The sequence below is a fragment of the Protopterus annectens genome, chromosome 8.part0 (genome assembly GCF_019279795.1).
Source record: "Protopterus annectens isolate FY-2018-M chromosome 8.part0, PAN1.0, whole genome shotgun sequence".
Taxonomy (NCBI): domain Eukaryota; kingdom Metazoa; phylum Chordata; order Ceratodontiformes; family Protopteridae; genus Protopterus; species Protopterus annectens.
The window spans coordinates 499,640,630-499,663,747 of NC_056741.1; the positions used below are offsets into that span (position 1 = coordinate 499,640,630).

Below are 23,118 nucleotides of genomic sequence, written 5' to 3' on the forward strand. Positions count from 1 at the left end.
TGCTGGTGCAGTTCACCCATTTTACACAGTTCAGTATTTCTCAGCCATTTTGGTTGTCATCATTTTTATACACCATCTGGCTTTTTTTGCATAAATTTCACCATGTCCATGTCATTAAGCACTCATCAGCATGTGCTGCATACCACACTATTTTACCCCTTGCATGAACTCATTGCTTCTCTTAATCACTGACCCCCTATGTATCGCTGCCAGTTTACCTTCATTAAGTCATGTGCCCATTGTCCGACATGCATTGCATCAAAAGGAAAACAGCACAAAATCACAACGCCAAATCACATAGGTTTGAATGGCTACACATTGACTGTATTATGCCATTCATACACGTGGACAAATGTCGAAAATGGTTCTCCATCAAACCATTTTCAACATTTGTGCTCGGAAGTTGTTCTGCAATTTGCCCTGTCGAGTCACACTAAAGCACGATTGCATATACCATGTCTGAACAAATGGAAGTAAACCATCGCTGCCACCTGTGCTAATTTTCACTACATATTGTGCTACTCATCTATTGATACCACCCTATTTTTCAAAGTCAAAATCAAAGTAAATGATATTGTCATTCAAATCAACACCACAGTGCATCTGAACGAAATTGCGTTGTTTCATTTCCAGTGCAAAGAGATCCATACAGAAAAATATTTTAGTAAAAAAGTAATTTGACATCGAAAAAAAAATAAACAAGATATAAAAATATAAATAGATAGAACGATGTATAGATATTGCACAGTGTATAGGTTCATAGGTTCATACTAGGCTATCTGCCCTAGGGCATTTATAAGCCTAGCCAGAGTGTGTGTGGCTTTCACCACCCCTTAGGATGAGAATGCTATACCCATTAGTTTAAAAGCAATAGCCAGGTTTGAACCCAGGATACCATGCACCATAGTTAAAATACTGAACCACTAAGCCATGACAGTTGCACTTATTGCACTCTATTGGATTTCTCTTATCAGGGTACAGGTAAGAACAGGCAGTTAAAATTACACATTCAATATGGACACTGACTATCTCTATTGCACTTGTATAAACTGTGTAAAGTTAGTAAGATTACTATTCCCGATCAAGCAGATATATAAATTCCTAGGTGATTGGGGGGAGGTTGAAGGAATTGCCATTCTTCTAGTTCGCCTGTCAGCAGAGTTTAACAGTCTAATTGATAAGGGGAAAAAAATGTTGTTCAGCCTGGAAGTCTTGCAGTACATGATTCTGTATCTTCTACCTGAAGATAGGCTGGAGAACATGCCATTTGCAGGATGGGCAAGGTCATTTGTTATCTTTCTAGCTCTTCCTATGCAGCGAGTCTCATGCAAGTCTTCCAATGGTGTAAGTGAAAAAACAGTGATTTTCTCTGCTGCCCTTACAACTCACCTGAGAGCTCTATGGTCAGAAGCATTACAGTTCCCATACCAGACTATGATGTTGTTGGTTAGGATGCTGTCGATGGTGCCCCTATGCAATGCTTGGAGGATGGACTGCGATAAGTTTGTTTTCTCAGTTTCCTTAAGAAGTGCAACCTTTGCTGTACTTTTTTTTTGACAGTGTAATTACTTATGTGTTATTACTTAGTTTTGATAGTGTAATTACATATGAGTTATATAACACATTTGTATAACACAGATTTTTAAATATTAGATAATTAGCTGAAGAACAGACTATTAAGATATATTGTGCTACAATTAAAATACATGCACAAATGTACAAGGCCAGCAAAATAACTTGAAATCAAGACAAAAAATAGTTATCAGAAGAGATGGATCTGTGTTATATTGCACATGAGACTTGTGACAAAACTGGATCATAGAAACCACTTAACTCAGAAGTTTTATAAAGTATTATTTAGAAAACCTAAATGCATCTCTTAAAAACTCCAAAGTTTCACTGATGATGTTCTCCCTTAAACCTTCCTTATGTCCTTTGCCTTTTCTACTACAAATCTCTTTCAAGTAAAAATAATAACAGACATGTATATATATGAAAATGTTTTTAATTTTTTAATTTATTATTTGTTTTCTCAGTCTTAGTATGCCTGATATTTTAGACAATATTTTTGAAATTATTTCCAGGGATTCATCAATGGATCTAGCACTTTTGAATTATTCTCAGGGATTCAGTAAAGGGCCTAGCATGAGCAGTACAGCTCATGTTAAAAAAACCCTGTTCCCATGATGTGCTAATTTGTGATTCAGAGGCATGTTAGCCATGATGAGATAAGACCTCATTATCAGCTAATTTACATGACTCTGAATCACATTTACTACCGCAATATACAGATCATTGCTGATCTGCATGTTATGGTAGCAAATTGCTGCTAATGTAGTCAGTGGCATTCCCCCTAGTCACTCTCCCAAACACAAATGGACACACACACACACACACACACACACACACACACACACACACACACGCATAGACACATACACCACAGTCCTTATACCTGCCCCTGTCCTGTCTGCCCTCCCATGTATCTGCTCTACCCCCCCAAAATAGCTGAAGTGGTAGCACTGCCTATAACTAATATGCCCTCATGTTTAGTGAATACTGCCTATCTCTACCTCCTTGTAGTGATGAGTGCTGTTAAGGCACTTAAGTATGTTATATTCCTGGTGGCTAGTGTTTACCCACCCTCAGGATCCCACTAGGGATAGTACAGCTCATGTTAAAAAAGCCATGTTCCCATGATGTGCTAATTTGTGATTCAGTGGTATGTTAGCCATGATGAGATAAGACCTCATTATCAGCTAATTTACATGACTCTGAATCACATTTACTACCCGCAATATACAGATCATTGCTGATCTGCATGTTATGGTAGCAAATTGCTGCTCATGTAGTCAGTGACATTCCCCCTAGTCACTCTCCCAAACACAAATGGACACACACACACACACACACACACACACACACACACACACACACACACACACACACACACACACACACACACATGCATAGACACATACACCACAGTCCTTATACCTGCCCCTGTCCTGTCTGCCCTCCCATGTTTCTGCTCTACCCCCCCAAAATAGCTGAAGTGCTAGCACTGCCTGTAACTAATATGCCCTCATGTTTAGTGAATACTGCCTATCTCTACCTCCTTGTAGTGATGAGTGCTGTTAAGGCACTTAAGTATGTTATATTTCTGGTGGCTAGTGTTTACCCACCCCCAGGATCCCATTAGGGATATTGGTGACATTAAGGCACTTCATTGCTGTGTTTTGTGGTATCTAGTGGCTCCACCCACACTTGATCCCCATACAATGGTCATAGCAGGTAGTTGAACACTGCATCATTATGGGGACAGCCATACTGATCTATATATTTGAGTGATTTCTTGAATTGTTTGATGTGTATATGCCTTCCTGGAGGCAGTTCCAGGGACAGAGAGCACATGACTAATTAGTATATGTCTCACCCAGACTGCCTCATTAGCATTCAGCATGACCTTGGGGTCAGCTCTATGTGGTGCTGCATGTCTTGATACAGCAGCATGAAGGACCATGATAGTGTGGTTGCTGAATTGCAAAATGGTACAGCGGCATGTACATCAACGTGTACACATTGCCATACCTTCTTGAATCATGGCCATTATTTTCAAGCTATTATTCTGCAAATCTTTCTACTTCATTAAGATCTATCTGTCTATCATTCTATCTATCTACATATACACTACATACAGTTATTTTTTATTTCCTGTTCCTGTGTTTCACCTATATTTTTTATGTATGCTAATGTGTGTTTTGTATTTGCCCTGGGTTGAGTTTGAAAATATTCTGGATCAGTGCTATAAACAAATCACAAATATTATATTAGGAGTGGATATAAACATGGAGGAAGAAGGTTCCCTGCATTGGGTCAGTTATACAAACTAAGTAATAAGAAGAGTAATTTTACTGATCTGTACAAAACTGCTGAAATATAAGCAATTATTGAGGCATATATATGTGATTCTCATAAAATTGTGTTTTTTTTGTAAATTGTTGGTAAATCATTGAGGCTTGGAGTCAGAAGATAATGACAGACATTTGAGTTTCAGACTTCATACCCATCAGAACACTCATGCTAATGCAAAACCTGCCATTCTCTGTCCCTATTTTTGGGTCCTTGTTCTTCCAGTATTTATGGCTTTGTCCAGACTTTCTTTAAGCGTTTGAGAGGTATGCATGTAATTACTTGTTTATTAGTACTGTAGCTAAGAATTGAGTGAATAATAAGACTTTAAAATATATTTCAGCAAAAGGAATAAATGTATTGTCATATGCAAGTAAGTGCAGGGTAGACTAGTGTTTTGATTAGGTCTATCACTGGGGCAGAATAAAATAACGCGTGCACGAACATTGAAATAACTGAAATTGAGAGATGCAATGTATCCATGTCCAAATTACTTCTGTATTCAGAAAAGTTAGTGTCACTTCTGGGATAGAAATATATTTTCTTTTGATCAGAGAAACAAAAATTGTAATTTCCAATTTTAGATTGTGGAAGTAGAAATGTCTTCAATACTGAGTTATTCAGGTTGTAAGGCACTTGGCTTGGTGAAATGAATTCCTGAAGTACATTTACATTTAACATTTTGACAATCAAGACAAGTCTAGCCACCCAGAGGTGTAAACCTTGGCTCTAGATGATTGTCACTGTTGAAGTGACACCCTGACCCCATGTGCAAAAATGGGAAAAAGGGGTTGTTGATGGATGAATTTAACAATTTGACAACTGCTCATACTTTGATCTGTGTCTACTCCAATTACCAAATGTAAATGAAAAATTTTAGGCAGTAACTTGTATAATTTGCAATATGGTTCTGTTGGTTTGGAATGCTTCCTCAGCTTTCATCACAGATTGACCATACTAATAAACAAGTAATTACATGCATACCACTCAACCTGTAGTCCATACAGCCTACCTCGACCTGGCAAAGGCCTTCGACACAATACCCCACTCAGGTATCATCGAAAAACTCATCAGCTTGAATGTAAACCCATACATCACAAGATGGGTTGCAAACTGGCTAAGTGACAGAACCCACAGGGTCAGAGTTGCTAGAGCCATGTCAGACTCAAAGCCTGTCACAAGTGGTGTCCCACAGGGCTCAGTCCTGGGTCCACTCTTGTTCGGCATCTACTTTTCTGAAGTACAAGCAAACACAGGAGGGTTATGGCTGACAAAGTTTGCAGATGACTGCAAACTGGGCGCCATAGTTGAAAACACTTCTGACACATATATCCTTCAGAAGGGCCTCACAGAAATGGATAACTGGTGCCAGAGCCATGGCCTAAAGTTAAACGCCAAGAAATGCATAGTCATACCCTTCGGGAAAAACAAGGTTACCCCTAGCTACCATATAGGTGGCAATCCACTGAGCACAGAAGAAGTCATCATGGACCTGGGGACCCAGGTTGACACTAGCCTTTCGTTTGACACTCATGTTGCTAAAGTAGTCAGGAAAACCTTCTACATTGCCCACCTGATCATGAAGGGATTCACATCTAGATCAAGGGAGGTCATCGCCCCTGTACTCATCACTCATTAGACCTATGATTGAGTACAATGCCCCATTCGAATGTATCTGACCCGACACCTGCAGCAGCTGGAAAGGCCCCAAAAGTTCCTCACCAAGAGGATAAAGGGTCTCAAAAATATGTCTTATGCTGCCCGACTGAAAGAACTCCAGCTCTATTCAGTCTCATACCGCTTGCTCAGAGGTGACCTGTGCCTGACATATAAGGCCATGTCAAACCCAAATTTGATGAATATGCTTCACCTCAAAAATCTAGATCCCTCAGAACCACAAGGGCGGAGACTTAAACCTTGACACGGTTATTAATAGGACGTGCTGGAGGGACAGATTCATCACCCAGAGACTCCCTATGCTGTGGAACAAAATCCCGGTAAATGTGAGGCAGAGCACCTCGCTGGCCTTGTTCAAGAGGAATCTTGACCAATGGATGGGAGATCACAGATATACCCCAGGGATTACTTCAGTGTCACTGCTTGACAGAGGCACAGCAAAATAATAGGCATAGTTTTATTCAAACTAAAGGGGTGGCGAAAGCCGCATATCTATGGGCTAGGCTTATAAATGCCCTTGGGCAGATAGCCTAGTATGAACCTATGAACCTATGAACCTATACCACACCTCTAGTCAGTCATATGTCCAGGAAAGTTACAGAAGACGTAAAGAACTGGATGGAATTGCACATAATGATCATCATAGAAATGATCATGAAAGAAGTTGAACCAAATGACCAGGTGAATAACATGGTTACTGTTGGTAAACCAATAAGATTTTTATTTGCATAAATTTACAAAACTTTAATAATGCAACCAAAATTGAAGATTATACTTTTTTATAGAAAAAAAATTGTGAGATGCATGCTGAATATAACTTTTTTTTCTGTGCTGAACACAAATCACAAATTATGGCAAGTGAAATGAGATGAAAACTGCTCTGAACTGTGTATATGCAATATACTTGTTAGACAGTAATTTCCAAACTGGCATTTCAGCTGCACTGGAAGGTTTTTAGAGAGCTATCATGCTATTAATTAAAGGGTTTGATTATATGCTTAATACTATTGATAACAGTCTGCTAAGAAATGCTGCTATAGAAAGCATGATCGCAGATTGTTCCATTTACTGAAAACTGCAATGTTATATGGTCTAAAATTAGATAAGAATAAATACAACATCAGAACAAGACAGCTGAGATAAGCAGATCACTCACTGACCTAAAATGTCCTGAAATATGATGATGATGTAAACATATTTTGTAGTTACTATTATTAAAATATAAAATAGTGATATAAGTTTTGGTCATGTTACAGTAATTTCCAAAGTTTTTTTTCGATCTATTGAAAACTAGTATGGAATAAAGAAGCTACTAAAATAGCATGGTGTGGCATTAGCATGTAGAATGAGAAAAGAGAAGTCGTAGGTCATCAAGTCACTTACATTCAAATGCTGATTTCAGTAAGCTTGTGTTGTTGCTCCTTGTTGTAATAATGGTATAATGATTGTGATTTTGCAAGAAAGAAACCCCGTGAAATAGGGGTCCATACTTTTTACTATCAGTCTGAAAATATACAATATAGGGAAGAATAAGTGATGCAAGTTTTGAGTTGCAAACATTTTCATCAATACATTTATGGCAATTAGGTCATTGATGAAAATGACAGTGAGCCATTATAGTGTTCTTTTAAGATATCATTAAATAAAACTCCTTCAAAGGTACACTGAATGCTATAATTTCTGAAGAAATGTGATCTGAAAATTATTTATAAGATAAGGAATCAAATGTTCACAGCAAATATTTTGTGTCATGTAAACCAATACGAATAAAATGATAATTTCTTGTGAGATGACATGGAAGCCAGCTGGGTTATTTCTGCATTATTCGTGAAGGAAGGATGCTAAAAGGCTTTCTAAAGCTATAAAAATAAATTTTCCTGAATGGTTGGTTTCATGAGAAAAATTGTAATTTTGAAAGACAGCTTGCTTTACTGCACATTCAAAAAAGAGATAAACTACACACCTGATCTCTTTCTCAAGACAGGTAAATTAATTATACCAAATTACCACAAATTAACTGAACCAAGAATTGATAAACAGAATGCAGAAGTTAAATTAAGGAAATTTCCGGTATGTCAACTAAGTCTACACAAAGGGTGCTGCAGTTGCCCATGTATAACACAATAAAATGAGAGTACAGCAAAACCAAAGGTTTCACATTCATAGGCTGAGCCTGGTGCAGATCTATTCCAGTATCCAAATGGCATCCATATTGATTTGTTGATTACTATTCAAACAATCTAGAGTTTGTCAATCTGAGTGATACTGTCAAGAGATCATAGATATCATAGATATTATTGTTGTTTTAAAATCTTTATTTGCAAGACATTGTTATTTTGATGTTCTCAAGACTGATATGTTCCATGATAAACAACTATGAACTTTAAACTTTTTTTTTTCAAAAAAATGCGAATGTCGGGATATTATGTTGAATTCAGGGTATGCAGAAGAATGGTGATGTTGAAAGAGCTTTAGGAAAAAACAGAGTACTGAATGAAGAAAGCATAGATCATAGACAGTGGATGATATATTGTGATGTGCATTATCAGCATACAGAAAAAATGCAGGTGTTGTACTCTCATTGACACTATTACCTATATTGCAGTGACTAAAATTTAAACTTCCTTCTTCTCTGGTGCTGTTACCTTATACGTTTATGGGTTCATAGGTAGGTACTAGGCTATTGGCCCCATGGCCTATATAAGCCTAGCCAAATAGTGCCCTGGCTTTTGCCACCCAAGAAAATTATTTTCCTGTGCCTCTGTCAAGCAGAGCCACAGAAGTGATCCCCGGGGTGAATTTCCTATCTCCCATCCAATCATCAAGATTTTTCTTGAAGAGTGCTAATGAGGAGCTTTGTTTCATATAGATGGGTAGTTTGTTCCAGAGTATGAGAAGTCTCTGGGAACGGAATCTATCCCTCCAGCATGTTCTGTTTATTGTGGTGACAAGGTTTAGGTCTCTAGAGCATGTAGCTCAGAGGGATTGGGATTTCTTTAAGTGGAGCATGTCCAACAACTCTGGGTATGATATAGTTTTGTATGTTAAGCAGAGATCACCTCTGAGTAGGCGATATGTGACAGAGTAAAGCTGGAGTTTTTTGAGATGGTCTGCGTAGAGCATCTGTTTGAGGCCAGCAATCCTCTTTGTGAGGTATTTCTGTGGCCTTTCCAGTTGTTGTAGATGTCTTGTGAGGACCATACCAAAAGGGGCGTTGTACTCTATAATGGGTCTAATGAGTGATAAGTAGAGTGGAACAATGACCTCTTGTTTCCTGGTTTGAAACCTTTTGTGATGAGGTGCGCCAAGTAGAAGGATTTCCTGACTACTATAATAATAACTTACAGAGAACAAGGGTCTAGTTAAAGGGAGAATGAAAAAAGAATCAGTTTAGAAAATGTATTAGGTATTCATAGATTAGTACTAGGCTAACTGCCCTTGTGGGCCATTTTCAGCCTAGACAGTTACACCATGTGAGAATCAAACCCTGCACATTATGTTTGTAAGGTAAACACCTTAACCATTACACCAACCTCCCATGTGTTGGAACAGAAACTGTCGAGTGGTATACAATTGTTGCAGATAATTACAAAGGAAAGATTTGAAGGAACGTTTTACTTTATCTTAATCTGTCCTGGCAGGATAAGCCTTTCTTTATTTCTATTCTGGGAAACACTAGAAACATATATTTTAAACAGAAGTTCTGAAATTAAATTGACATGTAGGTTCATAGGTTCATAGGTAGGTACTAGGCTATCTGCCCGAGGGCATTTATAAGCCTAGACAGAGTGTGTCAGCTTTCGCCACCCCATTGATTAATTAACTGAGCCTCTGTCAAGAAGAGCCAATGAAGTGATCCCAGGGATGTATTTTCTGTTACCCATCCACTTGTCAAGGTTTCTCTTGAAGAGTGTTAGTGAGGGGCTCTGCCTAATGTAGTTAGGAATTTTGTTCCAAAGCATAGGGAGTCTCTGTGACAGGAATTTATCCCTGCAGCATGTTCTATTTATTCTTGTGGCGAGGTTTAGCTCACTAGAGTGAGTGGCTCACAGTGACTTGGACTTCTTTAGGTGGAGCATGTCTATCAATTCTGAGTTGGACATGGCTTTGTAAGTCAGGCAGAGATCACCTCTGAGTAAGCGATATGCGACTGAGTACAGCTGGAGTTTTTCCAGTCGGGCTGCATAGGACATATGTTTGAGGCAAGTAATCCTCTTGGTGAGGTACTTTTGTGGTCTTTCCAGCTGTTGGAAGTGTCTTGTGAGGTACATCCTAAATGGGTCTGATGAGTGACGAGTAGAGGGGCACTATAACCTCTTTATTTCTAGATGCGAACTCTTTAGTAATTAGATGGGCTACATTGAAGTATTTCCTAACTACTTTGGCAATATGATTGTCAAAGGAGAGCTTACTATCTACCTGGGTCCCCAGATCTCTTATTACCTCTTCTGTATTAAGGGGGCTGCCACCTATGTGGCAAATTATGGGTGTTTTGTTTTTCCCAAATGGGATGACTATGCATATTTTGGCATTTAGCTTGAGACCATGACTTTGACACCAGGTGTCCATCTCAGTAAGGCTCTTTTAGAGATTGTCCGTGTCTGCCGGAGAGTCAATTATGGCTCCCAGTTTGCAGTCATAAGCGAACTTGGCTAACCATAGTCCTCCTGTGTTTGCCTGTACTTCTGAGAAGTATATGCTGAACAGTAGGGGTCTCAGGACCAAGCCTTGTGGGATGCCACTTGTGACTGGTTTAGAGTCGGACCTGGAGCCTACTATTCTTACTGTGTGATTCCTGTCTGTAAGCCAGTTGGCAACCCATCTCATGACATAGGGGTTTACGTTCAGGCTGGTGAGTTTTTCTATAATTCCTGAGTGGGGAATGGTGTCAAAAGCCTTGGCGAGGTCAAAGTAGGCTGTGTGAACTACCTTCCCCACATCTATGGCCTTGGTGACTGTCTTGAAGAAGTCATTCAGGTTTAGTAGGCATGATCTGCCCTTAACAAAGCCGAACTGGGTCAGGTCAAGTGTTTCAGGTTCCCAATGTCTTTGTTAATGAGTTCCATGATAATGCACTCCATAGCTTTGCAGACCAGGCGAGTCAGGCTTATGGGGTGATAATTACCAGGGTCAGTTGTGACCCCTCCTTTGTGGAGTGGAATAACCATTGCTGTGTGCCATTCTATGGGCACGTAGCCTGTAGAGAGGCTGAGGGTGAACAATGTGTTTAGGTGGGGAGTTAGTTTGTTCTGTAGTTCATGCAAGATGCAGCCTGGGACACTATCTGGCCCCATTGACACTGTGCTTTTGGCTTTTGAAAGGGCAGTTTTCACCTGTGCATCTGTGATTTCTGGGACACTACACTTTTCCATTATTGTTGCGGGCCCTTTTGGGGGTGAGAGGGGGGCGAAGTTTGCACTGAATCTATCTGCCAGGATGTTGGCAATATCAGTGGGTTCAGTATATTTTGTGCTATTTTGCACTAGCTCAGAGCATATCTGCGAGTTGCCACTTAGATTCTTGACATAGCTAAAGAAGGCTTTGTGGTTATCTTTCGAATCCTTGGCTATTTTTCTTTCGAAGTTAACCTTGGAGGATTTTATGAGGGGCTTTAGTTTCTTACTGATACTGATCAGGGATGTCTTTCCTTCTTGGGATTTGCTTTATTTCTGAACTAGTTTCCTCCTTCTATTGTATAGCCTGTTTATGACAGGGGTCCACCAGACTGGTTTCCTTTTCTTAGAGGAGTGAGTCTTGGTTTTTCTAGGGATCGCATGATCCATCCATCCTTGTAGGTGCTCATAGAGTGGATTTGTAAAGGTTCCTGCATCTTGGACACTGTTATCCTTTAGTGTGGGGGCTGTGAAACTTATCACCTCTGTCTTAAGTAAGGTGAAGTTTGCTATAGAGAAGTTTTTCACTGTGGTTTCCTTGGTTGGAGGTGGTGGTGTGGTCTGGACATCCAGAGTGATTAGTTTATGGTCTGATCTAACCAGTGACAGGTTAATCTCCGATGTGGAACACCTGTCGCCCATGTTGGTGATGACCAGGTCCAATATGTTTTCACTTCTGTTAGGGGAGTTTACCAGCTGATCCAGGGCATTTGAGTTAATAAATTCCAGGAAGCGCTGGACCTGGAGTTTGTACTTGAGTAGTTTTCCCAGTTAACGGTAGGGTAATTAAAATCGCCCAATATCAAGGTATTCGGTAGGACCTTCATGTTTTCCAGTATCTCCAGAAAGGTGGAGTGGTGGTCCTAGGTCATGGAGGGTGATCTGTAGCAGGCCACAATTTGCATTGCAGATTTGCCTTATGTTAGTTGCACATGGATGATCTCGGAGGAATCATGCTGCGCCACTAACCTGGAGGTGTAGGTATCCTTGATGAATATGGATACACCCCTTCCTTTTGGGTTTTGGTCCATGTTCTGTGGCCAAAATGTGTGGTATGACTTGTAGCCTGGTAGTGCTTGGGTGCTCTGTGAAGCCTTGAACCAGGTTTAAGTTACTGCACAGATGTCGACGTTCTCCATACTGAGTAGTGCTTCAAGCACATGCATTTTGAGATTTAAACTCCCAGCGTTGAGTAGCATAACCCTCATTTTTTTATTTGTGCAGTTTACGGAGGTGGGTTTGACTTTTGAGCCTTGCCTAAAAAAGGCACTATGGGGGCAGCAAGAGCCTTGGCCAGTATTTGAAAGCCTAGGGGTGACAGGTGCAAGCCATCTCTTGTGAAGAAACAAGGCTTGTCAAGCATGTCTTCCCAGGCTGACAGACACTGGATCCCCTTTGAATGACACCAGAAGCTTAGCCAATTGTTGATATTGCAAATACATTGGCATTATAGTCAGGCCATGATTCTTTTAATGTTACAGAAAAAGGAGAATGTCAGATTTCAGTAAGGTTTATGCAGCAAGCAGCCATCAGTTATGATTTCAAAGCAGCAAAACCATGCAGTAAAGAATCTGTATGGAAAACTGCATACAAAAATAGAACAGACTTGCTGTGGATAAATGTGAACTCTTTATCAGACTATGTGGAGTTAGAACAATGTTTTTTTCTGATTTCAATGTGTCATAAGATTGTTACAGAACTGCCATTTCCTTATGCAACTGTAAGCATTACTTTTGAAGTGACTGTAAATCAAAATTTGACATATTACACATTTAAAAAAGCCTGTTCACTGCCATGTTTGTAATTTTTCAGTAAACGACTAGCCAAATGTTTTTTTTCCAAAATTCAGTATTTACCATGACCAAATGCTTTTAAAGTATAAAGCAAATATCAAGACTCACTGGCTACAATGCATAATAAATTTGTAGTATTCATCAGTAAGTTTTTTTCTCACTGTTTCAATCCTATCCAACAGATGACTTTAGTATTTCCATTGAACAACAAGTCTACTACTTTAAGCATCAAAGCTCAAAATGCCATCTCCTATGACTTGCAAATAGAGTCCTTACCTGCAGTGAAAGCCCATTTTCTCAGCAAAAACATGGATTGTCACCATACCAAAATGGAGACAAGAAGCTGAGGTAATAATATTTACTGATCTGGCAGAGGGATTTTGTGCAATTTAGCCACTTACCTTGTATGCACAGACTATGTTTAAGAGAGACACCTTAGCCTACAAGGGAATCCATGTCAAGGTGGTAACACAACCTCCAACATTATAGGTAAGAATGTTTCAGCAACTTTCAGTCACAATGAGAACTCAAATGCTTCCCATGTCCCTGATCATACAAATCTTTTCCTTCTATGAAAAGAATAATCATCATCATCATCTTCAACCCCTTTCTTCCCATTTTCTACATAGGGTCAGGGTATTGTGTTAACTGTAACCATCTCTATTGACTCAATGCCACACTCCTGCCTTCTTCAGCACTCATGCCTGACTGTCACAGATCTTCACTAACGCAATCCATCCATCTCTTTCTGGATTTCATCGTACCTTTTTCCTGTCTGTCCCAAATCTTCTTCACCAGATTGTCTTCTGCTTTTCTGCACATGTCCAAATCACCATAATCTGTTCTCTTTGCTCTTCTCTGTTATTGGAGCTACATTGGCTTCTGCTCTTATGTCCTCATTTCTTTGTATGTCCCACAGTGTGCATCCTACCAACCTTCTCAGGCATTTAATTTCCATCACCTCTAGCTTCCTCATCTGCTCTGCCTTTACTGCCCAGGTTTCTGTACCATGCAGTAGTACTGGCTGCACCACTGTCTTGTACACCTTATTTTCAGCTTATTTAGCATTCTCCTGTCATACACTATACCTATCACTCTATGCCAGTTGTCTGCAGCTTTGATTCTAGCTTTGGCCTCTTCATTCAGACTTCCCTTCTCCTCAATCACCCCCCCCCCAGATACTTGAAGCTATTAACCTGTTCAGCTGTCTTCTTTTGTATCTCAATTCCCAGTTTCTTCTGATTTCCCCAAGCCGTCTTTACCGTTGTCTTATCTGTACTTAGTTTCATCCTATGTGCCTTTAGTTTTGCATTCCATTCCCCTAGCCTTTTTGAAGCTCTTGCTTAGAGTCTTTCTGTAATGCCATATCATCTGCATACAGCAGCTTTGTTGATCTGTCTCCTCTGACCTGTTTGCTGATGTAGTCCATCACCAGTATGAACAGTAGTCAGCTAAGAGCTGAACCCTGCTGCACATCCACTCCCACTGGGAACCCCTCTGTGAGACTGAACACTTTTCATATTTGAGTCACTGGGTCCTTGTACATACCCTGCACTAATTCTACCAATATTTCTGGGACTCCAAACCACTACATTACTGCCCATATCCTTGTCATATGCTTTCTCTAAGTCTAGGAATACCCAGTTGGACTCTTTAGTCATCTCTGGCTTCTTGACTAGTTTTGCTATATCCTGATATGAATCTGAACTGCTCATCTCTCATCTTATGTTCTACCACTCTGCGTATCCATTTATCCATCACCCTCTCTAGACTTTTCATGCAGTGTGACAGGAGTTTGATACCTGTTTATTCTCCACTGTTGGGGATGTCCCTTTTGTTCTTTTACACTGGCAAGAGTATGTTTGTTCTCCAGTCATCTGGGATATGCCTTACTCTCCCCACTGCTATGAGCACCCTCATGTGACATTTCTCCCCTATCTCACCCAGCATCTTGATCATATCTGCTGTGACCTCAGATGAGCCTGCTGCTTTCATTTTTCTTAGTGATTTTCTTACACTTTCTAGAGTGGGCTCCTCTTCTTCTCTCATTGTGGGGATTTCCTCATTCAGAAGCTGCTGAAAGTGTGTGTTCCATCTGCCTTTGATGTCATGTGGTGAGCGGGTTGTTGCTGACATCCCTTATGAAGGGTGTCTGACTATCTTCTTTAGCTTTCAGTCTTTGCCTTTTAACATGATATAGTTTCTTTGTATCACCTATTGAGTCACTTTACAGAAGTTGGTAGAGTGCCTCTGATGCCTTGTTCTTTCTTAGCTTCTTTGTTAGCCAACCAGTATTTCTTCCTAGCTTGGTCTGTCTTTTATATCTCACTTTTTCCTGAACTCCTACTTTCTATTGATGACTTCATGGACTTCTGCATTCCACTACCAACCTTCTTCCCATACCTGGTTCAGACACATATCTGTTCTGTAGTTCTCTCACATGCTGTTTTGAGGCACTGCCATTCTTTTTCATTGCCACCTATTTCCTCCTCTTCTTGGGGTGCTAGAGCATAATTCCTTGAACTGCTGTACTTTCTGTCCTTTTAACTTCCAGGTATTCAGCCTGGTCTCTGCTCATCTTAGAGTCTCTGACCACTATTTTGCGACATCCACTGGTTTATGCTGTGGGCCTGGGGATGACTGTTTCACTGATGATGACTTTGTAATCACTGATTCTAGTCCAGTCCCCTTTTCCTACTAGGAGGAAGTCTACTGGCTACTTGCACTTGTCTCTTTCTTTCTGAACCATATGCTGGCTACTATCAAGTCATTTGCCTGACATGTCTAAAATGGCCTCTGCTTCTTTATCCCTGTTGCCCCACCAGTCAGTCATCGCATCTTGTTCTATCCTGTCCCAATATCATCTAATATTGCCTCTTTTCATCACTGCCATAACCCTGCTGTGGAGCGTAGGTTGAGATTATGAATATTGCCCTATCATTACACTGGAGTCTGATTCATTAGTGATGACATCCCTCACTGTCTTCTGAATCTCACTTCCACAATTCCCATACCCTCTCTAGCCTGTCCTCCTTTGTAGTAGACTCTGGATCATTGCTGCACTGCCCTTCTATCTTGTTTGTTGGATACATAGAATGTCCAGCCTCCTCCATACCGTCATGTCATCCAGTTATGTCATACCTTTCCTAACTGCATCCTGTTATTGTAGCAATTTTGACAGGTTGATTGGTTTTACTTCCAGCTTTTGCTCAATAAAGATAGATATCCCACTGGATATCCAGACAGTAGGTTTCATGGCAGGCACGCAATGCCTAAAGCAGTTGGTCTATGCAACTCTTGTCCCTATAGGTCATCATGTACAGTCTCCATTCATTTGTGAGTTTGAGATGGAAACACTCAGAATGTTTTTTCAGAGGTAGGTGGAACCCCACAGAGACACCAGGAGAATGTGCAAACTCCAAACAGGCATTGGTTGGAGGTCAGGATTAAACCTTGTACCCTGAGCACAGGAGCCAAAGACCTTAATCATTATGGCAACTAGTCTTCAGAGAGAAATGAGAAAGCAAAGCTTCTTCAGATTTCATTTTCTCCAGTCAGCTTCTTCTGCATACATGAGTCCTAAGTTGAGCCTAGGCCCATCTGGGTTATAGTCAGGACTTCAGCCCTGAACACCATGGTGAAAATTAAGCTACCTCAATAAACTAATGTTTGAAATGTGGTGTATATTCCAATACTTTTTGTGTAATATACCATGATGTGCATGGTCATATGATACTCTTCATCTATAGTGTCTAAGATGCAAAAGGAAAGTCCTCAAGTTAGCAGCACATCATTTCATGGTTATTTCATCATTATTATTTTTTGGCTTCTAAATCCAAATGTTGTAGCAATAGTTCAGCTATGCAATTATACAATACTATGAATAAACTATGTGGAGACCTCAGAACACCTCTGTGATGAAAGGAAATGTTATTGATATGGCTGTACAGTAAATTAGTTTGATTTTATCTTTATAAGTTTCAAACAAAAATACCTTGCCTAGCCTCTTATTGCAATGGAGCATTAACAGCAAAAATGGTAAATAAATACTGTGCTCTTGTTGCAGGTAATATCTTTGTTATCAGCTTGTCTGCAGCAGATTTGATGGTTGCTCTCTACCCTTATCCATTAATTACACATGCCATCTTACAGAAGACATGGACCCTGGGTCATGTTCAGTGCAAAGTGACATCAATAATAAATGGCCTTAGCCTCACTGGATCTGTCTATAACATATTGTTGATAGCAATTAACAGATACTTCTGCATTTGTCACAGTAATAAATATGATAAGATCTACAGCATGAAGAACACCAGCTGCTATGTTTTCCTGACATGGATAGCAATCATTGCTTTACTATTGCCAATGGCCACAACTGACACCTTGCAATATGATCCACGGATATATTCTTGCGTATTTAATATCACTGCAAACATGTCGTTAACGCTTATTATGGCAGCCTTCCAGTTCATAATACCCATAACTATTGTGCTCTTCTGTTACCTGAGGATCTGGATTTTGGTCATTCATGTCAAGTATCGCATCAGACAGGACAGCAAACAAAAGCTGAAACCTAGTGAAGTGCGAAACCTCTTGACTATGTTTGCAGTTTTTGTTACTTTTGCAATCTGTTGGGGCCCATTCAGTTTTATAGGTTTAGTGGTTGGCTTTAGCCCTACTGGAAAGGCTCCTACTGTTCCTGACTGGCTACTTGTACAGAGTTACTTCATGGCCTACATCAACAGTTGCCTGAATGGGATTGTTTATGGAGTTTTTAACCATAATTTTCGAAGTGAATACAAGAAAATTGTCTTGTCCCCATGCACCTTTCTGTCAAAGCTGCTACAGAAAATGTTTTAGAAGAATAAGATATCACAAAATTATGCAGTGATTTTTTTTTTCTATAAGGCTACTATTTTGTGTTTACATATTTAATTTAATATTTAAAGATCCCATTTAATTATTAACCTAACCTTAAAAAATGGAATAATGGATGTTTGGAAATCTATGACAATTATTTTAGGTCACTACCTATTTGTATATTCTCTTATTTTATTAATTCCATCCCTACTTCTAGATGCATTACTATATATTTCAAACAAGAAGTCATAACATTTCTTTGCTTTTATTAATTTATCATGATTACATTTAACCTCTAGAGGAGTGATTGCATTCTGTTACTGAAAGAACCATCTGGGTATTTTTAAGACAGAGAATATCAAGAGGTCTGACTTGATTAATCACACATTTGCTTGACATTGTTAAAGTACTAATTAGGTGTTCTGTCATTAACATTGAACAGACTGTCTTACTGAAAGAAATTTCTTGGAAACAGATTTTTATGTCATTCAAGTAAAATTCAAGACTGGTTTCTTTGATGGTGAAGAGTAAGAATAAATATTTTGAATTGCAGTTATCTCTAGTTTAATAAGACATTAGAACTTTATTTTGAAAGTGAATAAATAATTTCAAAACTATTAACTCAGTACATTTTTTTTGTTTGTTTGTTTTGCCATTACAAGCGATAATAAAAACTGGGATCAGCTATTGTTTGGTAAAACTTTCCACAAGCAGTTTGTTGAGGGACAAAAAAATCACTTTTGAAATGAACTTTCTCATGACATTCAATTTTGATCTTGGATACAAGATTGTAGCCAACTGCCATGACATTTTTAATTGTAGCAAGTGTGCCAGTATAACTGGTGTGTGTGTGTGTGTGTGTGTGTGTGTGTGTGTGTGTGTGTGTGTGTGTGTGTGCGCGCATGTGTGTGTTTGTGGGGGGTGTGCTTACATCAGATATTTAACATGTTTCTATGTGTGTAGTTTACTGTCACAACTGTGTCTAACACAGGAAAATTAAGCAGTTTAACGGAACTGCTTAGGATTGTGTAATCCTCAGAGGAATGAGCCATGTCTTAAGATTTGAAGAATGACCTATCTTGGTTTCATTTTGAAAGCAGTTCCTGTATACCATGGTTTAACATATAATTTAAAGCAAACATGTCTAAAATGTTATATTAGTAATTTTTAATGTTAGTTGATAATTATCTATTTTTGTTTAATTGATATTTATATGACGTTCACATTTATGAATATGAAATAATTGTACTTATATTTAATTGCATATTTAATTAATTTGCATAAATGTTGTAACTAAAAATCTACATATTGAGATAGTAGTTGATATAGTTAAACTATTGGATTACTTTACTATACTGCTCTAAACTGTAGGTATTTATAAAATAAAGCAAAAACAATCACATATTTACAAGTGACTTTTGTGTTCCTCCACTAAAAAGATAACAATTAACCCAGATGACTGACTTAGACTTCTGTTACGTTTGTTTTATTGGCATGTTTCCCATATTAGGCAGAAGCAATATAGAGCATGGGGGAAATTATATAATATTTAGATGTCTTATTATCCAGATGTCTGAAAGTGAGATCATGCTGTTATTATAAGTAATGATGATTTGCCACCTTGACACAGCCTAAGCCTAACTACTGGTTCCAGAGGTATTAATATTGTTTGTTGTATGCTTTTAGGTTATATCTTAAAATACCAAAACTGTTAGGTAAACTTAGTATGTGTTTACATATTACCACAATGGAGTTGGCTTTGTTGTAGATGATATACTTTTATAGGAGATAGTGCAACTCCTCAAAGAGAGAAAAGTTATAATTTATTTTTACAAATTCCCCCTTTCGCTGACTGAATCATGTAACATTATTATATATTGATCCTAAGTAATCAACATTTAACTTATCCAAAAAAAAAAAAAAAAAAAAAACAAGCTCTGTTTTTTGCAGGGTGCAAGCATCACAACTCCCACACCCCTGCTACATAAGTATACCAACTCCCAGATCACACAGTAGGCAAATTCCTCAGTTCATACTGTTCCACAATCTTGGACAAAAAAAAAATCCAATAATGTGCAATCAGTTCAGTTTTGGTGAACTTTATCAGCTTTTCTTGTTTAGCCATATTAATTGCATCTATCTATCTATGTATATATGTATGTGCATATATATATATATATATATATATATATATATATATATATATATATATATATATATATATAGAGAGAGAGAGAGAGAGGCAGCTGTTTTGTTGACACACTTTGCTTGACAAAACAGATGGTTGACAAGTGTGCAAGATTTCTACATTCTCACAGCTGTGGGATATGCCCTTTCCTTAGTATTGTGCAATTAAAGAGTTAGATATATAATTATTAGGGGGTGTAGACATACAGCCCCCCATGTGGAGGATTCAGGGGTATTTGCTACAATACAAAAATGTAATTTTATTGTTGCATGCTGTGAATGTACATCAGTGAACATGCACAATTAAGTTGTCAGCATTTTTTTTCAATTTTAATTGATATTAGGGTGCTTATTTAAAGTACATCTATAAATATATGTATATGTGTATGTGTATATATGTGTATATATACATATATTTATACACACACATATTTATATGGGTCTACTTCAGTAGACTGAAACTCCATTTAATTGAAACTTAAATGATAAAGGCGACAACAACAAAACCTTATTTTAATGAAGTTTCAAATCTCTGGAATTTTAATCCAGGAAAAGAGACAATTGATCAACATTAAAAAAAAAAAATACACCAAAGCATGCCAAACCCACCACCCACCACACTCCCCTTAACTAAATATACCAACACTAATATTGCACTATGTTGTGTTCTGGTCTTGTGCCACTAGGTGGAGAGACAGAGTTTGTGGATGTGAGAAGGACTGGATGTTACTGTTGTACTGATGTTTCTGTCCTGTCGTTGCTTTGAATGGTTGGATTACAACCTTTAATACTGGACTTGGAGTTAGTCTGTATTAATCTTCTGGCAACTTAACAATTTGTTGATGAGGTAATTGTTTTGGCTTGTTTACAATGGCTGTTGCTGCTACTCCTTTTCCTCCTCCATTTTTGCCATGCCTGGGTGAACCAGCTATACCATTTGACATGTGGCTGACAATGTTTAATCACTACATGTTGGCTACTGGTACATGAGGAGATGAATGGCCGGAAGTACACAAAAAGGCACTTCTCCTTCATTGTCTGGAAGCAGAAGGTCAGAGACTGTTTTACAAGCTTCCAGACCACGGTACTTCACTGGAGGACACCATTAGGGCTTTATGTGCTCATTTTGCTCCATGGAGGAATGTTGTTGCTGAGCTGCATGTTTTTAGAAAATGTGCTCAGGCTGCTCATGAAACTATTTCTCAGTATGTGGCCGCATTATGAGACTTAGCAGTTAAATGTGAGTTTAATACTAAACTGGATGAACTCTTACGTGATCAATTGGTGTAACGTGTCTAGGCACTGTATACACGAACGATTACTTTTAGAAGCTGACTTGACTTTGGATAAAGTTATTACTATTGTTATGCAAATTGAAGCTGTGGGAGATGGGCAATGTTTATTTCGGAAGATAAACCAGTCCTGGAAAAGACTTTACATACTCAAACTGTGTCTGCTGCTGGTTAGCACCATCACAGGCCTTCTTCCAAGCCCCTGCCTGTTTCACAGATTTCACAGTCTATGGTCGCTACACCTTCTGAAGCCTCTTTTCATGCTTGTTATCATTGTGGATCTGATAAGCATCTTACTAATGATAAACAATGTCCTGCTGCTTCTGTTAAATGTAGCAACTGCTGAAAGACTGCTCATTTCACACGTGTTTGCCATTCTTTGCAAACATGCTCTATGCAGGAAGTTGCCTTACCTGATCTTCAGATCCTTTATGTAAGTGACTCTTCATCAACTGATAGAATCCGTTGCAGTGTCACAATGAAAAATTCACTGCTACTGCACTTGAAGATCTAACTGTTGATTCTGGATCATCAGTATCCATTTTGCCTAAATGCATATATCATGCCCACTTTCAAGGAGAACCATTATTGCCACCTTCAGTTAAGTTAGTGACTTATTCCCATGCTCCACTTCCTGTACTTGGCTGCTTACCAGTTACTGTGTCCAAAGATGATGTTACATGCTCTACATCCATTTTCATCATGGTGTCTGGGACTGATTTGCTGGGCATGAGTATAATAAAGGGCCTACATCTGTGCTTTAATGGCAGTACTGTCTTGCCATGTGCTACCATGGACATGGTTCCTGTCATGCTTTCTACAGCTCCATTATCTCCTCTGACTTTGGGTTATGCAAAAGGCTTCATAAACAAAGTTAAAGTGTTGGATTCTGTAACTCCAGTATGACAAAAATTACATTGCTTACCTCTGTCAGTTCAGCAGGATGTAAGTGCAGAGCTCAATAGTTTCTTCAAGCAGGGATTATTGAAAGAATTGATGCTTCTCACTGGGTCTCACCCATTGTGGTGGTTCAAAAGAAGACTGGTGGTATTCACTATACGTTACTTTGAGAGAACCTAATAAAGCTATCATTACGGACAGTTTTCCTCTTCCTCACATTGATGAAATGCTATCCTTGCTGAAAGGAGCAACAGTGTTCTCTATCACTGATTTTGAAAATGCAAACCTTCAGCTTTTGCTTCATGAAGACAGCCATGACTTGACTGCCTTTATTACCCATAATGGCTTGTTCTAGTTTTGCCAGGTTCCATATGGACTTGCATCTGCTCCATCTGCTTTTCAAAAGATGCTTGCTACAATTTTGCAGGGTTGCCAAATATTGCGAACTACTTAGATGATATAACTTTGCATGGATGAACACAGGTTAACCATGATCAGACACTCAAGCAGTTCTTAAATGCATAAAAGGTGTAGGATTATGGGTCAGTGAATCATTTCAACCAGGTTAGTTTGTGTTTTCTGGGCCATACTCTTACAGTACAAGAGGTTCAGCCTAATCAGGAACACCTTGAGGTTCTTTTCTGTGCCCTATCTCCCACCAATGTTTGCAAGCTATGTTCCATCCTTAGACTTGCATCTTGGTATAACAAGTCTATTCCAGACTTTGCCACCATTGTCGAACCCCTATGTACCTGCCTCCACCAAGATATTCCATTTTCATGATCTGAGGAAGCTCAGTGCAGTTTTCTGTCAGTGAAACAGTGCCCGATTGACAGCCCAGCCTTGGCTTTATTTGACCCTGATTTGCCTATTGTAGTTTCTACTGATGCATCTGATTATGGGCTGAGAGCTGTCCTTACTCAAGTGCACCCTGACCATACTGAATGGCTGTTGCCTTTGCATCTAGGACTCTTACTGCTGCTGAAAGGAAATATTCTACATTTGAAAAAGAGGCTCTTGGATGTATGTGGGCTGTTCAAAAATGGAGAACTTACTTGTGGGGGGTCATAAATTTACTCTCCATACTGATCACCAAGCGTTGAC

At 39.0% G+C, this 23,118-nt stretch overlaps 1 protein-coding gene across 1 annotated transcript in view; it reads left to right on the top strand.

The window, feature by feature from the left end:
- Positions 1–17,635, top strand: part of LOC122808267 (melatonin receptor type 1C-like) — a 68,607-nt gene extending 50,972 nt beyond the window's left edge. Inside the window, exon 2 of the mRNA XM_044079231.1 lies at positions 16,842–17,635. Within this exon, the coding sequence (XP_043935166.1) occupies positions 16,842–17,635 (794 nt within the window). The remainder of the gene's footprint in view (positions 1–16,841) is intronic.
- The last annotated feature ends 5,483 nt before the right edge of the window (positions 17,636–23,118 follow it).